The 24861-nt window shown below is 40.8% G+C and overlaps 1 protein-coding gene across 7 annotated transcripts in view; it reads left to right on the top strand.

The window, feature by feature from the left end:
* The window catches only part of CFDP1 (craniofacial development protein 1), a 137671-nt gene that overhangs the window by 28264 nt on the left and 84546 nt on the right, over nt 1–24861 (top strand). For 4 of the 7 annotated variants that reach the window (XM_059904644.1, XM_059904645.1, XM_059904647.1 and 1 more), the window contains exon 6: nt 646–676. The exons of 1 other annotated variant lie outside the window; for it this stretch is intronic. In XM_059904644.1, the coding sequence (XP_059760627.1) occupies nt 646–676 (31 nt within the window). Of the gene's footprint in view, nt 1–645; nt 983–24861 lie in introns of all 7 variants that reach the window. 2 more of the 7 variants (XR_009499027.1, XR_009499026.1) reach the window with 1 other exon arrangement.

Raw genomic sequence — 24861 nt, 5'->3', positions numbered from 1 at the left:
GGCTTGAACCCGTGTCCCCTGCATTGGCAGGTGGATTCTTAACCACTGTGCCACCAGGGAAGTCCCTAAAAAATAATTTTTGAATGAAAATATCAGCAGATCATCAGAACTTGTAATAAAAGATTTCGGTTGAGTACTTGCTTCCACCCCCAAAGACCTCGTAGGAACAGAAAAAGGTCAAAGCTGACTTACAAATAATTTTGTTAACACATCATCAAGAACTTAATAGTTTTTCTCCCTTCATATTTTCCATACTACATGGGCTATTTTTAGCTGAAGACTAGAATTCTTTCTTTGGAGGAAATAAAAATGCCTTTCTTCTTAACCTGTATGTAAGCTGGAAAGCATCACCGTAAGTATGAGGAACCAGGGCACTAGCCTACAGAGAAGTGAACATGGACCACACCGTTGTAACACTGATCACCTGCTGACTCCTGAGGGGGAGCTCTCTGTCCTTGAGGTGTTTGGGGTAGAACAAGTCATCTGTAGGGGCTTCGCGGATCCTTAAGTCAGTTTGTTGCTTCATCCTTCCCTCCCAAAACAGTGAAGTTTTGTTTTGTGTTTTTACATTAAAAAAAAAAAAAATCTTTGGTTTTCCTGTCAGGTTACGAGCTTTTATAGGACAGGCCTTTCTCATCTTTGCAGCCCTGGCTCCAGACAACACTGTGTTACACTGGTGAGCATTTACCCAAAAGCAAACCCTGAGACAAAGGTTTGAATGCAACTCATTCGTGTGGGAGGTGATTCCAGGAAGCCCGAGCAGGGAAGTGAAGAGGCGTGGGAAGGCAGCCAGCGCGGGGTGAACTTTCCAGCCGCTGCTGGCGGTGGCTGCTCCTCAGTCCTGCTGGTAGACTTGGCAAGGGCGAGGAGGCTGGGGTGTTTACCCTCCAGCTCCCGTCCGTGCTGGCTCAGCTGCTTCCTCGGCGCTCAGGCCACGAGCTGCAGGTGTTTGCAGTGACGCTGCTCTCAGGGTGCCATGGCGGTGAGTGCAGGGGCGTGTGGATGGCCTGTGTCCACATCGGCTCCATACTTTCTATCTGCTTCTTAATCCAAGCATTTCTCTCCCACTGGAGCAGCTAGGTGGCAGAAGTCGTGTAGTAGTTACACAGGAACCTGAGAAGGAAAAGGGTTTGAGTGCTTGCTACCACAGTGGAAATTAGGCAAACACCGAGGAAGGCATCTGTGAGAGGAGCAGAGTAATGCGAACAGAGTTCTCCAGACTGACCCTCTTAATACTCTAGGCCAGTACTTTTCAAGCTGTGGTTTGCAATCATCATTTAAGAGAAATGAAATAGAATAAATGTCATAGTACATCATGTGGTAAGAATAAATATTGTTTTCACAAAATTTTTATTTCAGTGTGGGTTTTGTTTGTTTGTTTGTTTTCGGTTGTGCCCGCGGCTTGCAGTATCTTAGTTCCCTGACCAGGGATCGAACCCAGGCCCCCAGCAGTGAAAGCACCGAGTCCTGACCACTGGACTGCCAGGGAATTCCCTATTTTGGTTATAAATGTGCTTGTACAGGGTGACGAAATAAACTATATTTTTTATGAGGGCTGATATAAAAAATATGAGGCTCTTGGCTGAAGCAACATGCTTTTAGCCTTCTAATCATTATATTGTTTGACAGGGATTTTCTTTATACCAGTGACTTTCAAACTTTATTGACTGCAACTCAAAATAAGGAGTACATTTTACATTATGACTTAGTATACCCATAAATATAGGTATGTTAAAAAGTGAAATAAAAATTTGGTGAAATTATATTTACCTTTACTATGTATGGTGAACTCTTCTATTTTCTTTCCATTAGTATGTAATTATTATGTGTAGTATGTGTCATTTAAAAAAATGTTATGACCCATTGAATTGATTTCACAGTCTGTTACAACCTGAATGTGACAAATACTGCTCTAGACTACTTACAGAAGTAGCCTTCTGCAGGCTTGTCTCTGGGTTACCAGGCTTTTATCTGGTATTATTAAACAGTGTCTCTTGGCATTTATTGAAAGTGTTACTGTAAATTAAGTACTAGATAGAAATAAAGGCAGAGTTTCTTCTGCCTTAGGTTTCTAGCATAGTTAGTTTCAACTAGCATAATTTTTACTTCTGTCTTCCTTGGGTGTTTCTTAAAATAATCCGTATTAATGCTTAGAGATTCTACTTGGAAACAATGTGTTTCAGAAAACACTGTTACCATAGTTATGGAGATAACCAGAGGAGGGAGAAGTGGTAGCTTGTCAAGGTCACCTTGTTTAAGTCACTAAGTCACTCATGGAAATCTCACTGTATTCTGTATTCATGCCTTCTTTTCTTTTTTTTTTTTTTTTGTATTTTTTTTTTTTTCTAAGTAAGCACTACCTACAAATACAACCCTGTTTTGTTTTTTAAAAATTTACTTATTTATTTATTTATTTATTTATTTATGGCTGTGTTGGGTCTTCGTTTCTGTGCGAGGGCTTTCTCTAGTTGTGGCAAGCGGGGGCCACTCTTCATCGCGGTGCGCGGGCCTCTCACTATTGTGGCCTCTCTTGTTGCGGAGCACAGGCTCCAGACACGCAGGCTCAGTACTTGTGGCTCATGGACCTAGCTGCTCTGCAGCATGTGGGATCTTCCCAGACCAGGGCTTGAACCCGTGTCCCCTGCATTAGCAGGCAGATTCTCAACCACTGCGCCACCAGGGAAGCCCCATGCCTTCTTTTCTTAGAAAGAGCTAATAGCCTTTGGAAGATAAGAAATCTGCTATGATGATATCTGTATTAGGGGAACCCAGCAGGAAACAGATGGCATCCTCAAATTAGGATACCTTGAGGAGAGTTTAATAACTCACAAAATAATGAAAAACCACAGGGAGAGGGACAGTATGGTGTCTCTGGGCCTAGTAATAATGAGGCTCCATCACCACCCCTAGACCTGAAGGGGCAAGACAGGGAGCAGCTTATGGCAGTGAAGATAGAGAGGGCCTCCTGTCAGGAGCTGAGAACTTCACTTGAGTGATGGACCATCTAGGGGGAAGCCAGGGGAATAAATATCCAAATATTCCATTCCTCCCTCCATCCCATCTCTTGCTAGGGCACTCCATTGGCCACTGAGGCTTATGAAAGAAAAAATTATCCTAGTACTTGTTAAAATGGTAAGGAAGACTTATTCAGGATTATTGCAGTAGTTGTTAATGACTATCACAATAGGGGGGAAAGATCAGACTTAACTTTGAATACAACAAAGACAGCTGGGGATTTATAGCCAGGGAACAGAATTGGGGGTGGGAGGATGATCAGTGGATGGAACAGTGCTGAGGGGAGACATGAGAAGTAGGGGGATTCTTGCTGAGCTGACCTAACAGGGTTCTTGCTGAAGGCAGGCCAAGGACTTATACATCAGAGGTGGCAAATGAGGAACTTGATCATATGTTGAGAGTGATCAGATATGAGTAGGCAGTTCTGTTTAAACTGATTTAGCAGGATTCTTGCCAAAACTGAGCTATGCAAGCCCGTCAAGGATGGGGCCAAGATTGAGGCTTAGTCGAGAAGAGGCCTCAAAGGAGCCTGACTAAGGTTGGATAAAGGAGAGAGTCTTTTGTCCATACAGGACAGCATCTGGGGCAGAGAGCAGCGTGGAGAAGGACGTAGAGGGAATCTAGAGGGGTCAACCAATGACATATCTTTTAGTAGATTAATGAACGACTGACTCCTTTATAAAGGGGTAAAGTGAAATTTGAGCAAAATCAGTTTCTTTGAAAGCTATAATGGCACATAACAGATTACAAGGATATGTCTGCCTCAGTAAAAAAGTCCTCACAGTTTGTACATGCAAATGGGGACACATTTAATTATGATACATGTACCTTGAATTTCTGAATAAATCCAGAAGATGACCTTCAAGGTTGGCATGATCATTTTTCTGCTATTCATCTCAAAAAGCTTCCACAGTTGTAGTTGTGCTTGGGTAAAGACAGGCTCAAGAGGAATTCATTTGATCTGGGGTGTCTAAGTGCACACATTTTATCAGTGCAGACATTAGTATGTGCTGCAGGCTGCACATGCGTGGTATGCAGAGTTTTCAGGGGAAGAATCTACAGGAAATATCTAATTTATTAAAAGAAAATTATTTTAATGCAGTAAAATATTTTTTCCACAGACTCTTTTCATTTTCATTTTTGGAGTTGCGTTAGTTTATAGAAATTGCCCAGCAGAAACACTTTGTTTATTTTTCTTCTCTCTAAACAGATTTAAGCAATACAGGAAAACCAGAGCAGGAGAGTAAAACATCCTGTCCCACGTCCTTTGCTAGCAAATAAGAATCACAGGAGCAAATGTTTGTAACTGACAATGCATTTCCGCCACATGTTTAAAATAGCACACTGCTTTGGCTATAAAAAGCCAAAGTTTATGCTTTGGGGATGGAGTAAACAAAACACCCAATTCATTAGAGGCCGGAGTCAGAAATGACAAGAAACTCTACGATTGGTAGAAAAAAGCACCGTGCTCAGCCTAATGTGTCTGAATTCCTCTAGTTCTGTTAGTCTAAGCTCTCGATCCACTTCTCACCCTCCACTCCCCTCCAGCCTTTGCTACCAATACTGTTGGCCACTTGAATCCAGCTTCTACCAGTGTTTGTGGGTGTCTGGCTGGTACATTTACTGCTTGCCTTCAACCCAACATTTATTACTTACTTTATTCCAACAGTGGGCAGCCGTTAGTTCCACTCAAGTTTATAATCCTACCCATAAGCGTTAACTTGTTTAATGAAGGGCTTACTATTTAGTTGCCTCCTTGTAGATTGAGAGTGACCTAAAGCAATAAAACATAAGGGTGAAAAACATCATTTTCCCATGTAACTTTGTCTTGTCTTCTCGGTCTATTGAGCAAAAAAAAAAAAAAGAGGCTTTATTGTTGAGTCTCAGACAACATCCTGGGTGGTGTCAGTTTAGGAATGTTTGCCCCAAAGATAGAAGAGATAGAATTCCTCACAGTGTCACACTGAAGGTAGAAGACCTGTTGGTACTCAGTGTATTTGAGCAGTCAGTCCCCAGGACCTTTAATTTGTACAATAGTCTTGCTGTCTGAGCAGTTGATCTGATGTCTCCCAAGCTCCTCGGACGTGAGTTAATATGACTTTGTTGGCTTTTAAGTTTCAAAATATAGTCGTTTTTATACAGAGATCATTGAGCATTTCACTTAAAGTAACAAAAACCAGGGCTTCCCTGGTGGCGCAGTGGTTAAGAATCCGCCTGCTAATGCAGGGGACACGGGTTCGAGCCCTGGTCCGGGAAGATCCCACATGCCGCGGAGCAACTAAGCCTGTGCGCCACAACTACTGAGCCTGTGCTCTAGAGCCCACAAGCCATAACTACTGAAGCCCACATGCCTAGATCCCATGCTCCGCAACAAGAGGAGCCACTGCAATGAGAAGCCCGCGTACTGCAACGAAGAGTAGCCCCTGCTCGCCGCAACTAGAGAAAGCCCATGCACAGCAGTGAAGACCCAATGCAGCCAAAACTAAATAAATAAATTCATTAATTAAAAAAAATAAAAAAATAAAAACACTGACAAGCATTGCATACACAGCAGCCCTTAAAAAAAAAAAAGTAACAAAAACCAGACATAGCCACAGTACTGGGTGGAAATGTTTCTAATTTTTGATCAGAATCTCTTGTTATGAAGATCAGTTAGACCTCCGACCTATGTTGACTTATTTTTTAGGCCCTTTTACTTTTAAAGGAGTTGCATTCCCCTTGAGAGGAGCATTTCAAAGCTAGATCCAATTATATTTCAAGTGTTTTGACTGACAGGGAAGAAAGGACCCTTAGCTTATTCACAGAAAATATATTTACATCAACAACAAAAAAAGACAGGCCACTTCAAAAATCTGACTTCACCTCCTGGTTTGATGCTCTTGTGAAATGCCTGGTCAGGTGGTATGTGCCTATGAGTAGATATACATGGTGAGGTTACTGAATGCCTAAAAATGGCCATTTCAGGAAGAGGAGAATCAGCTTGTTTCAAAACCATGAGTATCATGAGTAAGTGCTTATTGGTAATTATTATAATTAAGATCATTAGAAGAAAGTGGGCATTCTAGACATGATCTGTGATATTGTTTGGATTTGTCTTTAAGAGAACAAATGGTATTAGTCTATTTAATAATTTTAAATTGGATGTGCTTTTTCCCTCACTTTTTAAAAATAGCTTTACTGAGCTGTTTTTATTTATTCACCTATTAAATTATATAGTTCATTTATTTTTTAGTGTATTCAGAGCTGTGCATCACTCCCCCCAAAATGCAGTCACTCTCCATCTTTATCCCCATTTCTCTCCCCCACTCCCAGGAAACCACTAGTCAATCTTCTGTGTCTAGGTTTGCCTATTTGGACATTTCATATAAATGGAATCATACAATATTTGTCCTTTTGGCTCTGGCTTCTGTGACTAGCATAATGTTTTCAAGGTTCATTCTTGTGTCTGTACTTCATTCCTTTTTATGGCTGAATAATATTCCATTGTTGATGTACCACATTTCATTTATCCATTCATTAGTTGATGGGCATAGGATTGTTACCACTTTTTTTGACTATTACAAATAATTCTTCTATGATCATTCATATACAAGTTTTTGTGGGGACATGTCTTTTCATTTCACTTGGGTGTGTACCTGGGTGTGGAATTGCTGGGTCATATGGTAACTTGGACATGCTCTTGAATGGGACAGTGAGCCATAAGGGAAAAATCCAGGAGTGTTACCAAGGGGTTCCTTCCACCGTGATTTCTTTTAAAGCATGTATAGTTCTATATGTAAGCTCCTGCTGTAGGAAAAAAGAGATTGGTGGAAAACTGTAATGTCCAGTAACACTATAAAAGAAATGGCTAGAAAAAAGATACGGCAGTTTCCTTTTGTCATAATTAATGTTAGAAGTAAGGAGAGGGAGTTAAGCCTTTTGATTTGTTCCCACAGCCAGCTCTAAGCTTTCTACTTAGTGAGATTTCCTGTTTGATGATAATTTGGGGTTTTAGTTTAGTTGACTCAGGGCTGGCCCTGTCCTTATTTTGTTACTGTTTGTAAATAGATGTTCATGACTCTCATTAACTTTTTTTTTTTTTTTAAGCGGTACACTTTTATTTATTTATTTATTTATTGGTTGCGTTGGGTTGGGTCTTCATTGCTGCGCATGGGCTTTTTCCCTAGTTGTGGCGAACGGGGGCTACTCTTCGTTGCAGAACACAGGCTCTAGGTGCACGGGCTTCAGTAGTTGTGACTCACGGGCTCTAGAGCGCTGGCTCAGTAGTTGTGGCGCACGGGCTTAGTTGCTCTGCGGCATGTGGGATCTTCCCGGGCCAGGGCTCGAACCCATGTCCCCTGCATTGGCAGGTGGATTCTTAACCACTGAGCTACCAGGGGAGTCCTCCTCATTAACTTTTTTTTTTTTTTAAATTATTATTTTTTAATGCTATTCTTGTCTGCTTACATTCTTTTTATTTATGTATGTATGTATGGCTGTGTTGGGTCTTCGTTTCTGTGCGAGGGCTTTCTCTAGTTGTGGCAAGCGGGGGCCACTCTTCATCGCGGTGCGCGGGCCTCTCACTATCGCGGCCTCTCTTGTTGCGGAGCACAAGCTCCAGACGCGCAGGCTCAGTAATTGTGGCTCACGGGCCGAGTTGCTCCGCGGCATGTGGGATCTTCCCATACCGGGGCTCGAACCCGCGTCCCCTGCATTGGCAGGCAGATTCTCAACCACTGCGCCACCAGGGAAGCCCCTCATTAACTTTTGAATTTAACTTTGTTACTCTTAGTCAATGTGGTGCTGCCAGTAGGAGGTGTTCAGAAACGTGTGGTGAGATATTTTGGTGTCACATGACTTGAGACCATTGGTACTTAGTGGGTGGGTTTCAGGGATACTAAATATCCTGCAGTGCTTAGGACAGTTTGTACAGAGAATTTTCTTTTCCAGAATGCCAGCTTTGTGACATGCTGTTTTAGGGAGCTGGGGTCCTTCAGTTTCCAGTTTGAGACTCTGCTCCAGGTTAGACATTCACAAACTGGCAGTTGATGGATCAGATCTGTCCTTGTATGTTTTTATTTGGTCAGTATTTAAAAATCAGGAGAGTTGACATAAAACTCTGGATTACTGGTTTTTCTTCAGAAATGAGAAGTTGCGCCACTGCCCTCCCTCTTTCCTTACAGCAGCAAGGAGCTGGAGCAGAGTAGATGGGTTGCGCCTGTTCCTGTCCCTGCTCCTCATTTATGCTACCCGCTTGGTTCCTGTAGTCAGGTGTTTCTCACATGCTAGAATGCCATGTTTCCCTTTAATGACCAGGTTAATTTCCTTTTGGAACCAGTTTGTTCTCTAGATTAAGTATGACATACTATCTTCTCATGCTGTAGGTTAAATGTTTCTCTGTCCGTTTTAAAAGAATAGTTTCTGTTTATTGACAGTTTACCAAATTTAAGGCACCGTGCTAAGTGTTTTACATGTATTATTTCATTTATTCTACATAAACATTTCAAGAGATAGGTGCTAACTTTGTGCCCATTTCACAGATCAGGAAACTGAGGCTCAGGGAGGAGCCCTTAATTTGTTAGAATTGTATAGTTGATGGATGGTGGAGCCTGGATTCCAGTCCAGTTCTATTTGAGACTAAAGTCTGGGCTCTCAGCCCCTGTGCCTTACAACCACTCTTTCTTACCCTCCTAATTGGCCTTTTTTGTTAAAAGTATCTCTTCAGCTTTATAACTTATGAAGGACTCTTTGAAAGCTATTTTGTGTTTTGTTATTTTTGAAGGAAGTGAGATGACTATTTACTCCCATTTCCTTTGTAAGCCTTTTCCTCATTAACCATGGCTAGTCTGGGTTTCCTGTACTATATTTTAATCTCATCCTTATCTCATGAAATTGAAGGAGCTAGCACATTTTTTTTAGTTTTTTTTTTTTTTTTACTTTTTGAGAAATTAATTTGAGTTGAGATATTTTTGAAATATAAAAATTGGTTGTGTTTTTTAAAGGTATAATTCTTGTAGACATCTGTGGTTAAAAATTTGACTCTGCTTTTTAAAAATGGTCGTCTATGTTTTGCACTTGAGATTTGTGAAAAATAAAGTTTCTGTGGGAAGGTGACCTCTGGTTTCCTGATCATGGGAGGGAGGTGGTTGTCTGGCGCTCGGCAGCTCGGGACTAGGTTTCCGGGCCACCTGCCCGCCCCGGGCTGGGGGAAGGGGACCTCGTCTCCCACCTGTCCAGGTGCTGAGAGCGGGACTCCCACCGAGCTGGGTGGCACCTGAATAGACTCGTCTCACTTGTCATTCTGATTGAAAGCACAGCAGAAGCACCAGCACGCTCCCTCCTCATCTGTGAAGGTCATAACTGAATCCTCCTTTGGCGCCTACCAGGGAACAGATAGCAATGGGCAGCTCTTCCAAGCTCAAACTTGGGTACTTCTGTCTGCCGCAGCAAGTCGGGGAAGCCCAGGTACTCTTAAGAGCAGAGTAAAATTACTGGCATCCTCCCTGTAGCCCTGCCCTCCACCAGTCTGGATAATTAGGGCTGAATAGCTAAATTGTATTTCATTTTTCCAGAATAACTGTATATGTAGCCGCGAGAAAGTGAGGCTCAGATTTAAACTCCTTAATAACTTGTCCCAGAATGACTAACATGGAGCCTTAAATAAATGTTGATTTGTGAAGAAGGTTAAAAAAGTAGCAAAATCCAAAAATAGCACATTTTAAAAATGAGTTGGAGGTGTGTTTGTACTTTGATAATCTGCCAGCAGTCAACAGTGAAGCTGTGGACAAGATGTGATACTGGGGAGTAATGGCTGTTACCGTTTCTATCTGGCAATGGACTCTCTTTTTTTTTTTTTTAACATCTTTATTGGAGTATGGCAATGGACTCTTACTGAGGTCTGAATTCTACGTTGTAGAAAGCTTATGTGAGGGTGTTGCCAGGGGACTCAAGTAGGAAATATCCTTGCCCAGCTTGTTTTAAGGTCATTTCTTCTAGCAGCCATTTGTTCCAGAATAGGACTAGCTAGAAATAGCTTTTAAGAGGAAATGATTGATTCTGGCAGCCTCAGTGGTACTGCTGTTACTTTACTTATCAGCTCCAGAATGATGCTGTGTGTTGGGGCAAGAAAACCCTGTACTGACTTTCACCTTCATGTTCTTCAATGGATGCTTATACTCTGCCTCATTTGGTTTTAGCTTATTCTTTTTATTTTTTTACTTTTGGCCACGTTGGTCTTCGTTGCTGTGTGCGGCCTTTCTCTAGCTGTGGCCAGCGGGGGCTACTCTTTGTTGCGGTGCTCGGGCTTCTCATTGCAGTGGCTTCTCTTGTTGCAGAACACAGGCTCTGGGCACGTGGGTTCAGTAGTTGTGGCTCGTGGGCTCTAGAGCACAGGCTCAGTAGTTATGGTGCACGAACTTAGTTGCTCCGCAGCACGTGGGATCTTCCTGGACCAGGGCTCGAACCCATGTCCCCTGCATTGGCAGGCGGATTCTTAACCACTGCGCCACCAGGGAAGTCCCTTAATTTATTCTTCAATTGTTTTTTAAGTATACCTCTACCGGTGTTGCAGGTACAGAGTAAGTGGATTTGAAATTGAAATTAAATAATTCTTTAAAGATTTCCCCATGAATACTTGGAATATTTTGAATTTATTAAAGGTGATCTCATCTCATTCAATCTTTTTTTAAAATTAATTAATTAATTATTTTTGGCTGCATTGGGTCTTTGTTGCTGCACGCGGGCTTCCTCTAGTTGCGGCGAGCGGGGGCTACTCTTTGTTGTGGTGCACAGGCTTCTCACTGTGGTGGCTTCTCTTGTTGCGGAGCCCAGGCTCTAGGCATACAGGCTTCAGTAGTTGTGGCTCCCGGGCTCAGTAGTTGTGGCGCATGGGCTTAGTTGCTCCGCGGCATGTGGGATCTTCCCGGACCAGGGCTCGAACCCGTGTCCCCTGCATTGGCAGGCGGATTCTTAACCACTGCGTCACCACGGAAGTCCCTCATTCACATTCTTGATATGAAGAGATTGTTCCAGGCCAAGCTAGAAAGTGAAAGAATTATGAATGGAGAGATTAGTGATTATTCTCCGCCCCCGCCCGCCCCCCCATCCCCCCTGTTCCGCTTTTTTTTGGAGACTCTTTGACATTTGGATCAAGCAATATAAGCGTCTAAATGAGATCCCAAACATAGAAAAACTTTCAAAGTAAGAACATTTTTCATTTGCGGTCACCAGGATGGGATTGAATACCTACAGCAAATACTGTGAATCTAGGAAATGTCCCTTTTGGTTTTCAGTGTTGCCCAGAGTTGAACAAATTCTAGTCTTCTTAGAAAATCCTGTGAGGAGTTGAACTTTATTACACAGAGCAGCCTTCTTTTTTCCTTTGCCCTTACCCTTGAGTTAAAGTGCCAACAAGTTCCAACAATCTATGAGTTTAAGAGCCAGGTGCCTGTATGTGTTATAAAATTTTAAACTTTTATTTTGCTATATTCCTATACCCTTGGTTGTGCCAACTTTTTTTTGGTGTGAAATAGGTGTCAGGGAAGTGCTTTGGGTGCTTCTTGGTAGTGTAGGGAAGAATGGAAAGAATAGGTAGCTGAAGCTATGACTTTCATAAAGTTTACTCAGTACGATAATAGGAAATTGATTTGTAAATAAGGATATGGAGACATTCATTTAAGGAGAGGATTGTGATGCTCTAGGAATGAAGTGGAAATATTTTGGTTATAACACGAATTTATTGATTTACTTTGAGTGCTTTAGCTTCTTTTAGTGTACACTAGAGGGCAGAGTCCCCCTGAAAAGATAGCTTGTCTTTGGCAAGATCCCAGGAACATGAAGCATCCCTAAGATTTGGTATATAAATGCTATACATTTTTCTCTAATTAGATTATTCTCTTAGTATGAGATTTCTATGTGTTATACAATTTCTCCATCTTTCTCTTATTAGAATTTGTTTTGTTTTAAACTTCACCATTGTGCTTAGAAAGTGGAAGATGATTTTTCTTCTCTCATTTTTTTCCTTGAGATCCAAAAGCTTTTACTGTTGTTTTTTGAATTACAAATAAGAAAGTAAAAAATGACCTGTAGTCCTGCCACTTAAATTTTTTTCAGAAAGAAGGAAGTGAAATTTCCTTGCTACCTGCCTGTTCTTTCATTCCCAGCCCCAGAGGCTAAGAATTTTAGCTGGTTATCAGTTATGTCCAGTCCTTCCCTTACTATGCTAGTATATTGTAATCATATAACATTAAAACAAAAATGTACTCACTCTTCTCCATTAATCTGCAACTTGTATTTTTACTTAAACAGTCTATCTTGGGCATCTTTCTAGGTCCAGTATAAACATCTACATTTTGTTATGCCTGCATGATATTCTGTTGTGTGAATATTCTATAATTTGAATAACCATTCCCTTATTGGTGAACATTTAGTTTTCCAAATTTTACAGTTATGAATAGTTCCATAATAATCCTTGCATATATTTTTTTATGATCTCATGCTGTTATTTCTGGAGGACAGATTCTTAGACGTGGGATTGCTGGCTTATCAAATGTGTGCACCTTAAATCATAATAGACAAGAACAATTTGAAATCTCTCCAGTGTTACATTAGAGGGAGGGCCCATTTCCACACAGCATTACTAGTAATCAGGATTTCTCCACAATCATTATGTTAACTGAATCTTCATAACCTGCTGGTTTGCATTGTGGCTTAAAATTTCCCCTCCTTTGAAAACCTTTACCAAAAACAGATTTTTTTTTTCAAGAATTAATCTAGTGCTACATTTTTGTGCATTTGTCAAATGTTAAAGAATAAATTAAGGTTTGGGTATCACCTATAGGTAGTCTCCATATTGTATCAAATCATGAAAGTTAATTAATTCTCAGTCATTTAAGAGTTCAGGTAAAAATCTGAGTTTTATAAACACTGAGAGCAATCGTGAGCCAATCTAAATCTAGGGACTGTATATTATAGATTATTTAAAATGCTGTGTGTTATTTCTCTCTTTATGTCCATAGTGTTGGAAGTTACTATCCCCCAATTTTTTTTTTTTAAACATCTTTATTGGAGTATAACTGCTTTACAATGATGTGTTAGTTTCTGCTTTATAACAAAGTGAATCAGCTATACATATACATATATCCCCATATCCGAAATGTTTTAATGTCAGTAAAGAATGTCATTTGTCCTAAGTATAGCAGTCAGTGATTCTTATGTTCTGATCACGTTTTGATACAGGTATCTTGCTGCTGTTTGGTGGAAGGTTATGATTATATAGAAAGATGCATATTTGATAAATATTTTAATTTGGATTGGGGGATTTTTCTTATGGGAGAGGCTGAGAAGCTGTGTTCTGATTATTTTGGTCAGGGATTGAAAATCAGGCTGATGTGAGGTGCAGCACTTACTATATTCAGTTACTAGCTCTGGATTCTTGCCAAAACCCAGTTATCCAAGGGAACCTATGATAAATTTCAGCTGAAAGAACTTAAAATTTCTAACCTAGGCTAATATTTCTGTATCATTAAGAAAATGGAAGATTCTGAACAATCATTAATCTTTAGATATAGTAATTCTGGATGCTTATGACCATAAAAAAAAGTCACAACCTTTTGAATGTTAGACTTTCCTTGAATTTGAAATATTTACAATTAGTAGCTGCTTATTTGAGAATGAGCAGGAAAAACCCACACTTTGCATTGGCTTTTGCTTTAAACCGGGATCATTTAGCCCCAGCTGCGTGCAGAATGGTGAACTGTAGGAGGCAGGAACCAAAAGAGAAGAGTGTGACATAACTTATTTGGACCAGAAGTGAGAGGAAGGATCTAAGGGATCCCATGTACAAAACATTCTTGATCTTGGGCTCTTGTCTAGTGTAACTAGTTTCAAAGAAAAGATGTGAGGAAGTTCCCTTTGGAGCACAGTAACCACAAGCATCATGTCTCCTTCCCAGCCATGTGTCTGTATGTGCTGTGGGTGAGCTAAATCCAAGTTTTTGATAGCATTTCAGAAAGTCATTCTGATGTAGCTTACATTGGACCTGTTTGGACCTCAATTTCTCAGTCTTGTTGTGGTGAAGCCAACTTTCCTATTGGACTAACGTGGATTAGCTATGTGTTTTATAGTATCATTCAAGAATGAGCCAGACAGAATTTCAGCATGAAGCCTTAGATTATGAGGTATCTGTCTTTATAAAATTGGAGTTATATATTTTTAAAACTCCTTTGAAATAGGACTTTGGTTAGCACCATAATGAAAGCAAAGGATCTGTGCTTCCCAGATATAGTAGGGAAAGTTCATGATAAAGGCTTTTTTTTCCCTTACATTTTATCAGTCCTTGGGGAAATTGATTAGCAATGGAAAATGGCACACAACTTCTTTCTCCCAGTATGGTATGTCATGTAATTATGATACACTATCTCAGGACACCCCTTCCTGATAAGACTCTAAGCTTATCCACTGCCACCTTTTCTGCATTTGTGTAGGGTTTTCTCAAGATTCACAGGCCTCTGCTCTTTATGCATTTAAATAATGTCATTCATCTACTCCAACAGCTTTAACCATCTCTTCTATGTTGGTGGTTCTCTGTCCTTCCAGAACTGCCTTTCTCCTGAGCTCCAGACCCTCACTGCATATTTCTCACTGCTTGCTGGAAGTTTATTCTGAATACCCTTGACACCACAGTGGTCCAACATTTAATTCATTTTCTCTTACTTGTTCCATTTTACAATGCTGGAGAAACGGAGCCTGTGTAGTTAAGTAGCTTGTCAGAGAGAGTACCTAAATTAAAGCTTCTTTCTATTCCAGTGTTCTTATCTGCTGGGTCACACTGCCGGTCTGTCTCTGGAGAAAAAATATACCACCACTATTTCCTGAATCACTCAGTCCCAACCTCAGTGCTGTCTTCTTCCCTTTCTTTTTCTTGCCCTCCCCCCCGCCCACTGCCCAATCCATTAAGTCCTTTTAATTCCACCTTCAAAATGTCTATAAATATTCATTTATATTCTTTCCCTCCCTCTCCTCCCCCTCTTCTCTCTATATTTCATCTTCATTCCCATTGCCTTTTTTCTGGGTCTTTCTTTCTGCAGATTCTCTCTGTGGTAATTGGAATATCTTCTAAAGTCTTTTGAAAAGCTTGGACTATTAGAATTGTTTCCTAAGTTTACTTAAAGGCAACAGTCCTTCTTCCTATATGCACCCGGGGTGCCGCTGCTGGGGTAAGAGATTTTTTGGCAGAAATTCAGTTTAGATCCTATCACTTGCTCAAAAATTTGATCCTTGTTACCTACTATTAAGTTCAAATTCTTTAGCCTAATATTAGTGAACAACATACTACTTTAGTTCCAGCCGACCACACTTTTTTCTGTTAAGTCTGTTTGACAACCAGAAAGAAGTCCTTCCCTTTGCCCCATATTTTCCTCCCTCAGCTTATTCAGACTCCCCACTCCCACCCCCAGGTGCCCTCATCTCTCCCCATCTATGGGAATCCTGCCCATTTTTCAAGTCCAGCTCTGCCCTCCCACACTCTTTCCTGATACAGGTCCTCTCTCTCTACTGCTGTTGTGCTCATGACCCTTTAAACATTGGAGCATGAAGTATAGTTATTTTATTCTTTCTTATTCATGCCTTAAAAAGAATAAAGCTCTTTTAAGATCTTTTCTTTGACTTTGGATTTCTGCAGTTTCAATACAATGGAGATGGTATGGATTTAGTTTTGTTTCTTAAATCTGAGGCTTCATGCCTTTTGAAAGTTCTGAAAATTTCTCAGGCATTATCTCTTTGAATATCGTCTGTTTGCATTTTATTATCTCCTTTTAGAACTCCTGTATGTCAGATCTTTTCATTTTGTCCTCAGTATCACTTCACTTTTCTTCGGTATTTTTCATCTCACTATTTCTCTGAGTTGCCTTCTGGCTGTCTCCTGTGTTCTAGTTCTTTACTTTTTCTTCAGCTGTGTCTAATCTGTTTTAACTTGTTCATTGAGCTTCATTCCAGTGACTATGTTTTTTTTGTGTGTGTGTGTGACTACGTTTTTTATTTTTAGAATTTTTATTTGATTTGTTTTCAAATCTGCCTGTTCTTTTTTCATAGGATCTCATGCATATGGTTTTTAGGTTTTCTTTTATATTCATAATCATTTTAAGTATACTTCCTTTATAGTGTCCGTCTGATGGTTCTTTTATCAGAAGTTCTTGGAGTTCTAAAGCTGTCTTTATTTCATTTGTTGTCTCTCTTAAGTGGATTATTTCCTTTTGTGTTTAGTATTCTTTACTCATCTTTAGTAAGGTTTTGTCTTGGAGTGATCTCATATGGCCTAGTGAAGCTGTATTTCTCAAAAGTGGAGATGAATTCTCTACTAGGTGCCCTGGCTTGGGCTACTATTTATGTTAATTTTTTTGCTTTGAAGTTTCTAGAACACTCAACTATTACAATTGAAGTAATTGTGAACCCCAACTCCATGTGATTGCAGGCCCAGGGTTCCAGTTCTCAGGAGATACTTTTTTCCCCCTTTTCCCTACTGTCCAAGCAGAGAAAAGTTTTCTTGTCTGCTCCATGGGCTGTTAGGTGAATTTTTCCTAGTCTGTCCTCTCCCTGAAGATAAAGTAGCTTCTACTTTATTTGAAGTTTTAGTTCTAGTGTTCCACCTTTTATAAGTCCAAGACCAGTCCTGTTATCATGTGGATAACAAAACCCAGGGCGGAAGTTATTGAAACTTCTTCCCCACCCCATTCACCCCCTTGTAGCCACTATATCAACTTCTATGCTACCACTGTGGTTTTCAGTTCCTTCTTTGATCCAGGCACCCTGGGGGTTTCCCTTTCTTTCTTGTGGGTTCAGCTATACATTTAAAATAATTTTTGGTATATTTTAATCTAGCATTTCTAGGTCTTTATCTGGAAAATGTTTAGGTTATATTAAACATTCATCTTGCCTGAACTGGAGTGAGTTCTTTAAGGTCAGATACCCTGTATTCCTCTTTTAAAAGTGTTTCCCTGCAACTAGTACGAAGTTGTTCATTACAAGTGGTGAATTTGAGTAACTCAAAGGAAATATTTCTGATCACTCTGAGCATAGGAGGAAATACCCAATACTCTTTAAAAATACATTTGATGACTTATCTTTCATATCAGATATGAACTGATGCTTCTCCTAAAACCTACTGATTTTCACCATTAAAATACTTTGTATCTTAAATATCTGATGCTTTTCTTTTCTCTTTTGAGGTATTTATTACATTGTTCCCATTGTTGGTTTTCCCTGTTCTGTTCAGAAACAAAACATCTGGGAATATTTTTTGATACAATTTCTAAAACATCCATGAATTTTCTTATGTGAAATTCCCTCATATCTGTATCAGTCTATTTGTAACTCCCCCTTTTAGCTCCGTCTTTTTTTTTTTTTTTTTTGGTTGCGTTGGGTCTTCGTTGCTGCGCGCGGGCTTTCTCTAGTCGTGGCGAGTGGGGTCTACTCTTTGTTGCGGTGTGCGGGCTTCTCATTGCGGTGGCTTCTCTTGTTGTGGAGCACGGGCTCTAGGTGCACGGGCTTCAGTAGTTGCAGCACGCGGGCTCAGTAGTTGTGGCTCGCGGGCTCTAGAGTGCAGGCTCAGTAGTTGTGGCACATGGGTGGGCTTAGTTGCTCCGCGACATGTGGGATCTTCCCGGACCAGGGCTCGAACCTGTGTCCCCTGCATTGGCAGGCGGATTCTTTTTTATTTTTTTATAAGTTTATTTATTTATTTATTTTTGGCTGTGTTGGGTCTTCGTTTCTGTGCGAGGGCTTTCTCTAGTTGCGGCAAGTGGGGGCCACTCTTCATCGCGGTGCATGGGCTTCTCACTATCGCGGCCTCTCTTGTTGCGGAGCACAGGCTCCAGACGCGCAGGCTCAGCAATTGTGGCTCACGGGCCCAGTTGTTCCGCGGCATGTGGGATCTTCCCAGACCAGGGCTCGAACCCGTGTCCCCTGCATTGGCAGGCAGATTCTCAACCACTGCGCCACCAGGGAAGCCCCTTCATTATGATTTTAATTTATATTTCCCTAATGGCATGTAAATATATTTCCCTAAGGTGTTAAATACCTTTTCATGTGTTCTTCTGCCATATATATATCCTCTTTGGTGAACTGACTGTTCATGTCTTTTGCCCATTTTCTAACCGGATTGTTTGGACTTTTGAGTTTTTTTTTTTTTTTTTTTTAATTTATGTTGCCATGTTTTTTTTTTTTAATTTTATTTATTTATTTATTTATTTATTTATTTATTTATTTATGGCTGTGTTGGGTCTTCGTTTCTGTGTGAGGGCTTTCTCTAGTTGCGGCAAGTGGGGACCACTCTTCATCGCGGTGCGCGGGCCTCTCACTATCGTGGCCTCTCCCGTTGCAGAGCACAGGCTCCAGACGCGCAGGCTCAGCAATTGTGGCTCACGGGCTTAGTCGCTCCGCGGCATGTGGGATCTTCCCAGACCAGGGCTCGAACCCGTGTCCCCTGCATTGGCAGGCAGATTCTCAACCACTGCGCCACCAGGGAAGCCCTGGACTTTTGAGTTTTAAGAGTTGTCTGTAAATTCTAGATATTTGTCCTTTATCAGATATGTGGTTTGCAAATTCTTTCTTCCAGTGTGCAGCTTGTCTTATCCTTTTAAGAGGATCTTTCACAGGGCATATATTTTTAATTTTGATGAAGTCCAATTTATCAATTTCTCCTTTTATGGATTTTACTTCCAGTGTCAAGTCTAAGAATTTTTGTATAAGGCATGATTTTTAATTTTTTAATTTAATTTTATTTATTTTTGCCTATGCTGTCCTATTTCTAGCGCCATTTGTTGAAAAGGCTGTCTTTGAATTGCTTTTGCCCTTTTGTCAAAAATCAGTTTGGCTTTTGGTTCTATCTATTTCTGGGTTCTCTGTTCCATTGACATGTGTCTATCCCACAATCTTGATTACTGACCTATAAAGTAAATCTTGAAATCTGGTAGGCTGATTCCTCCCACTTTATTATTTCTTTTCAGTAGTATTTTTTTTAAACAATTTTAGTTCCTTTGCCTTTTCTTATAAATTTTAGAATAATTTTGTCTGTATCTACAAAAACTCTGGGATTTTAATGGGAATTGCATTAAACCTTATTATGGACTGAATTGTGTCCCCCTCGCCCCCAAAATTTATATTTTGAAGCCTTAACTCCCAGTGTGACTGTATTTTGGGATAAGGTATTACGGAGGTAACTAAGGTTAAATGAGGTCATAAGGGTGGGTCCTAATCCAGTAGGACGCCTCTCCTTATAAGAAGAGGAAGAGGGACTTGCCTGGTGGTCCAGTGGTTAAGACTCCAGCTCCCAGTGCAGGGGGCCTGGGTTCAATCCCTGGTCAGGGAACTAGATCCTGCATGCTGCAACTAAGATCCTGCGTGCCGTGCAACTAGGACCTGGTGCAGTCAAATAAATAAATAACTATTAAAAAAAAAAAAAAGAAGAGAAAGAGACACCAGAAACCTCTCTTTCCAAACATTCACAGAGAAGAGGCCATGTGAAGACACAGTAAGAAGGTACCTGTTTGCCAGCCAGGAAGAGAGGTCTTACCTTGATCTTGGATTTGCAGCCTCCAGAACTGTGAGGAAATGCATTTCTGTTGTTTAAGTCACCTGTCTATGGTATTCTGTTATGGCAGCCCAAGCAGACTAATACAAACCTGTATGTCAATCCAAGGGGAATCGATATCTCTACTGTACTGAGTCTTCCAATCAGTGAACATTGTATGTATCTCCATTTATTTAGATCTTCTTTGTTTTTTTATCAGCATTTTGCAGTTTTTAGCATTTAAGTCCTATACGTGTTTTGTTAGATTTGTACCTAATATTTCATTTTCTTTTGAATGATTATAAATGGTATTGTATTTTTTAAATTTTTTTTAAATTTTTAAAATTTTTTAAAATTTATGGCTGTGTTGGGTCTTCGTTTCTTTTTTTTTTTTGGGTCTTCGTTTCTGTGCGAGGGCTTTCTCTAGTTGCAGCAAGTGGGGGCCATTCTTCATCGCGGTGCGCAGGCCTCTCACTATCGCGGCCTCTCTTGTTGCGGAGCACAGGCTCCAGACGCGCAGGCTCAACAATTGTGGCTCACGGGCCCAGTCGCTCCGCGGCACGTGGGATCCTCCCAGACCAGGGCTCGAACCCGTGTCCCCTGCATTGGCAGGCAGATTCTCAACCACTGCGCCACCAGGGAAGCCTGGTATTGTATTTTTTTAATCAATCTTTATCTTCAGTAACATTTTTCTGTTCGACAGTCTATGTTGTCTGATAACAGTATAGCCACTCCAGCTCTCTATCTCTTTTTAATTGACTTTATTTATTATTTTTAAAAATTCGGCCATGCTGCGCAGCTTGCAGGATCTTAGTTCCCCAACCAGGGATTGAACCTGTGCCCTCAGCAGTGAAAGTATGGAGTTCTAATCACTGGACCGCCCGGGAATTCCCTGGTATTGTGTTGTTTTTTTTTTTTTTAATATTTATTTATTTTTTTATATCTGGCTTCATCGGGTCTTAGTTGCGGCACATGCGATCTTACATTGCAGCACGCAGGCTCTTCGTTGAGGCATGTGGGTATCTCTCTAGTTGTGGCATGCAGGCTCCAGAGCATGCAGGCTCAGTAGTTGCGGCGCAGGGGCTCTCTAGTTGTGGCATTCGGGCTCCAGAACGCATGGGCTCTGTAGTTGTGGTGCGTGGGCTCAGTAATTGTGTTGTGCAGGCTTAGGTGCCCTGTGGCATGTGGGATCCTAGCTCCCCTATCAGGGATGGAACCTGCGTCCCCTGCGTTAGAAGGTGGATTCTTAACCACTGGACCACCAGGAAAGTCCACTGGTATTGTGTTTTTAATTTCAGTGTCCACATGTTCATTGCTAGTATATAGAAATATAATTGATTTTTGTGTGTTTATCTTATATCCTGCAACCTGTCTGAACTCACATATTACTTCTAGGATTTTTAAAAATAGACTCCTTGGGGTTTTTAGGTAGTTAGTCATTATTGCAAATAGGGACAGTTTAATCCTTTATTCTATCTGTATGCTTTTTCCTTTTCTTGCCTTATTACTCTGACTCAAACTTACAGCGCTGTGTTGAATAAGAGCAATGAGGGCAGACATCCTTGCTTTGTTCCCAGTCTTAGGGAGAAACATTCAGTCTTTCACTATAATGTATAACTTAGCTGTAGGCTTTTTGTAGATGCTTTTAATCAAGTTGAGTAAGTGCCCCCTCTGTTTCTGATTTTTTTCAGGGTTTTTATCGTGGGTGGGTGTTAAATTTTGTCAAGTGCTTTTTCTGTATATATTGATATAGTCGAGTGATTTGTTTTCCTTTAGCTTGTTAATATGGATTATGTTGATTTATTTTTTTTATTGAGCCTTATTGTCATGCAATTCACATACCATACACTTCACCCATTTAAAGTGTACACATCAGTGGTTTTTAGTAGAGTCACAGAGTTTTGCAAACATCACTGTGACCAATTTGAGACAATTTTCATCTCCCCAGAAAGAAATCCTGTACCCGTTAGCTGTCTCTTCCCATTTCCTCCCCCCACCTCCCCATTCCTTCCACTTCCAGCTTAGGCAACCACCAGTCTGTTTCTTTCTCTATGGATTTGCCTATTCTGAACATTTCATGTAAGTGGAATGTATAATACATGGTCTTTTGTTTCTGGCTTTTTCACTTAGCATAATATTTTCAAGTTTCATTCATTTTGTAGCATATTTCAGGATTTCATTTCTTTTTATTGCCACATAATAGTCCATTGTATGGATAGCCATTCATCAGTTGATGGACATTCAAGTCAGTTTCCACTTTTTGGCAATTGTATTTGCGTACAGGTTTTTCTGTGGACGTGTGTTTTCATTTCTCTTGGGTGGGAGTGAGTGGGATCATATGGTAACTGTGTTTAACTATTTGAGGAGCTTCCAGACTGTTTTCCAAAGCAACTGCATTGTTTTACATTTCCACAAAGGTTCTATTTTCTACATCCTCATCAGCTCTGTCTTTTTGATCATAGCCATCTTTGGGGGTGTGAAGTGCTGTCTTATTGTAATTTTGATTTGCAATTCCCAGGTGGCTAATAATGTTGATCATCTTCATGTGCTTATTAGCCATTTGTATATCTTTTTTTTGAGAAGAGTCTATTCAAATATGTTCCCCATTTTAAAAAAAATAAATTTATTTATTTATTTATTAAATAAATTTATTTATTTTATTTATTTTATTTTTGGCTGTGTTGGGTCTTTGTTGCTGCGCACGGGCTTTCTCTAGTTGCGGCGAGTGGGGGCTACTCTTCGTTGTGGTGCACAGGCTTCTCATTGTGGTGGCTTCTCTTGTTGTGGAGCATGGGCTCTAGGCTCGTGGGCTTCAGTAGTCGTGGCACGCGCGCTCAGTAGTTGTGGCTCGCGGGTTCTAGAGCACAGGCTCAGTAGTTGTGGTGCATGGGCTTAGTTGCTCTGCGGCATGTGGGATCTTCCTGGATGAGGGCTAGAACCCGTGTCCCCTGCATTGGCAGGCAGACTCCTAACAACTGCGCCACCAGAGCAGCCCCTAATAAATTTATTTTATTTATTTTATGTTGGGCTGCATTGGGTCTTCGTTGCTGTGCGCGGTCTTTCTCTAGTTGCAGTGAGCGGGGGCTACTCTTTGTTGCGGTGTGCTGGCTTCTCATTGCGGTGGCTTCTCCTGTTGCAGAGCATGGACTCTAGGTGCACAGGCTTCATTAGTTGTGGCTCGCGGGTTCTAGAGCGCGGGCTCAGTAGTTGTGGTGCATGAACTTAGTTGCTTGCGGCATGTGGGATCTTCCCGGACCAGGGCTCGAACCCGTGTCCCCTGCATTGGCAGGCAGATTCTTAACCACTGCGCCACCAGGGAAGCCCCATTCCCCATTTTTAATTGGGTTGTCTTTTTATTATGGAGTTGTAAGAGTTCTTTATATATTCTAAATACAGGCTTCTTATCAGGTATATTATTTATAGATATTTTCCCTCGTTCTGTGGGTTATCTTTTCACTTTCATGTCTTTCGCAGCATAGTTGTGTGGTTTTTTGTTTGTTTTTTTTTTAATGAAATCCTTAGTCTTTGTTATTTTTTTGTCACTTGTGCTTTTGGTGTCTTAGCTAAGAAACTGTTGCCTAATCCAAGATCACAAATATTAATGCTTTAGTTTTCTTCTAAAAGTTTTATAGCTTTAGTGCTTACATTTAGGTTTTGCATAATTTTGAGTTAATTTTTGTGTATGGTATGATGTAGGAGTCCAGCTTCCTTCTTTTTTTAAAAAAAATTTTTATTTATTTATTTATTTATTTATGGCTGTGTTGGGTCTTCGTTTCTGTGCGAGGGCTTTCTCCAGTTGCGGCAAGCAGGGGCCACTCTTCATCGCGGTGCGCGGGCCTCTCACTATCGCGGCCTCTCTTGTTGCGGAGCACAGGCTCCAGACGCGCAGGCTCAGTAATTGTGGCTCACAGGCCTAGTTGCTCCGCGGCATGTGGGATCCTCCCAGACCAGGGCCCGAACCCGTGTCCCCTGCATTGGCAGGCAGACTCTCAACCACTGCGCCACCAGGGAAGCCCCAGCTTCCTTCTTTTGCATGTAGATATCTAGTTGTTTCAGCACCACTTTTTTTTAAATTAATTAATTTATTTAATTTATTTATTTTTGGCTGCATTGGGTCTTCCTTGCTGCGTGCGTGCTTTCTCCAGTTGCGGTGAGCGGGGGCTACTCTTCGTTGCGGTGCGTGGGCTTCTCACTGTGGTGGCTTCTCTTGTTGCGGAGCACGGGCTCTGGGCGCACAGGCTTCGGTAGTTGGGGCACGAGGACTCAGTAGTTGTGGCTTTTGGGCTCTAGAGCGCAGGCTCAGTAGTTGTGGCGCATGGGCTTCATTGCTCCGTGGCGTGTGGGAACTTCCCGGACCAGGGCTTGAACCCTTGTCCCCTGCATTGGCAGGCGGATTCTTAACCACTGCGCCACCAGGGAAGCCCTCAGCACCATTTTTGAAAAAAGGCATTTTCCTATTGAATTGTATTGGTACTTTTGTCAAAAATTAATTGACCTTGATTAGGTTTATCTCTGGGTTCTGTTCTGTTGATCTATATATCTGTCCTTATGCTAGTATACATTGATTAATTTTCAAACGTTGAGCTTTTTATCCCTGGAATAAACCCCACTTGGTCATGGTGTATAATTCTTTTTATATATATTGTTGAATTCTATTGGCTAATATTTTGTTAAGGATTTATGAGGGAATGTTGGTATTTGTTTTCTCTTCTTTACTCTCTTTATCTGGTTTTGGTATCATAAAATGAATTTGAGAAGTGTTCCCTTCTTTTCTGTTTTCTGGAAGAGATTGTGTAAAACTGATGTTAATTCTTGTTTAAATGTTTGGTAGATTCTCCAGTGAAACCATCTGGGCCTAGAGATTTTCTTTTAAGTTCTATTTCCTTAATATTTACAGAGCTTATCAAATTATCTCTTTCATAGTGGGTGAGTTGTGGTAGTTTGTGTTTTTAGAGGAATTGGCCCATTTTGTCTAAGTTGTTAAATTTATGTGGGTAGGGTTCTTTGTGGCATTGTCTTATTATTCCTTTGATGTATGTGGGGTTTGTAGTGATAAGGGATTTCATTCCTGGTATTGTAATTTGTGTCTTCTGTTTTTGTTAATCTTGCTAGAGATTTGTCGATTTTTATGGCTCCTTTCAAAGAAGTAGCTCTTTGCTTCCTTGATTTTTTTTCTCTGTTGTCTTTCTGTCTTCAATTTCATTGACTTCTGCTCATTATTATTTCCTTACTTCTTCTTGCTTTGCATATATATTACTCTTTTTTTTTTTTGGCCACGCTGCACCCCTTGTGGGATCTTAGTT

Source organism: Balaenoptera ricei, chromosome 19 (assembly GCF_028023285.1).
Source record: "Balaenoptera ricei isolate mBalRic1 chromosome 19, mBalRic1.hap2, whole genome shotgun sequence".
Classification (NCBI taxonomy): domain Eukaryota; kingdom Metazoa; phylum Chordata; class Mammalia; order Artiodactyla; family Balaenopteridae; genus Balaenoptera; species Balaenoptera ricei.
Note: the sequence above shows the minus strand (reverse complement) of the source record. Positions and strands in the feature narration are given on the sequence as shown.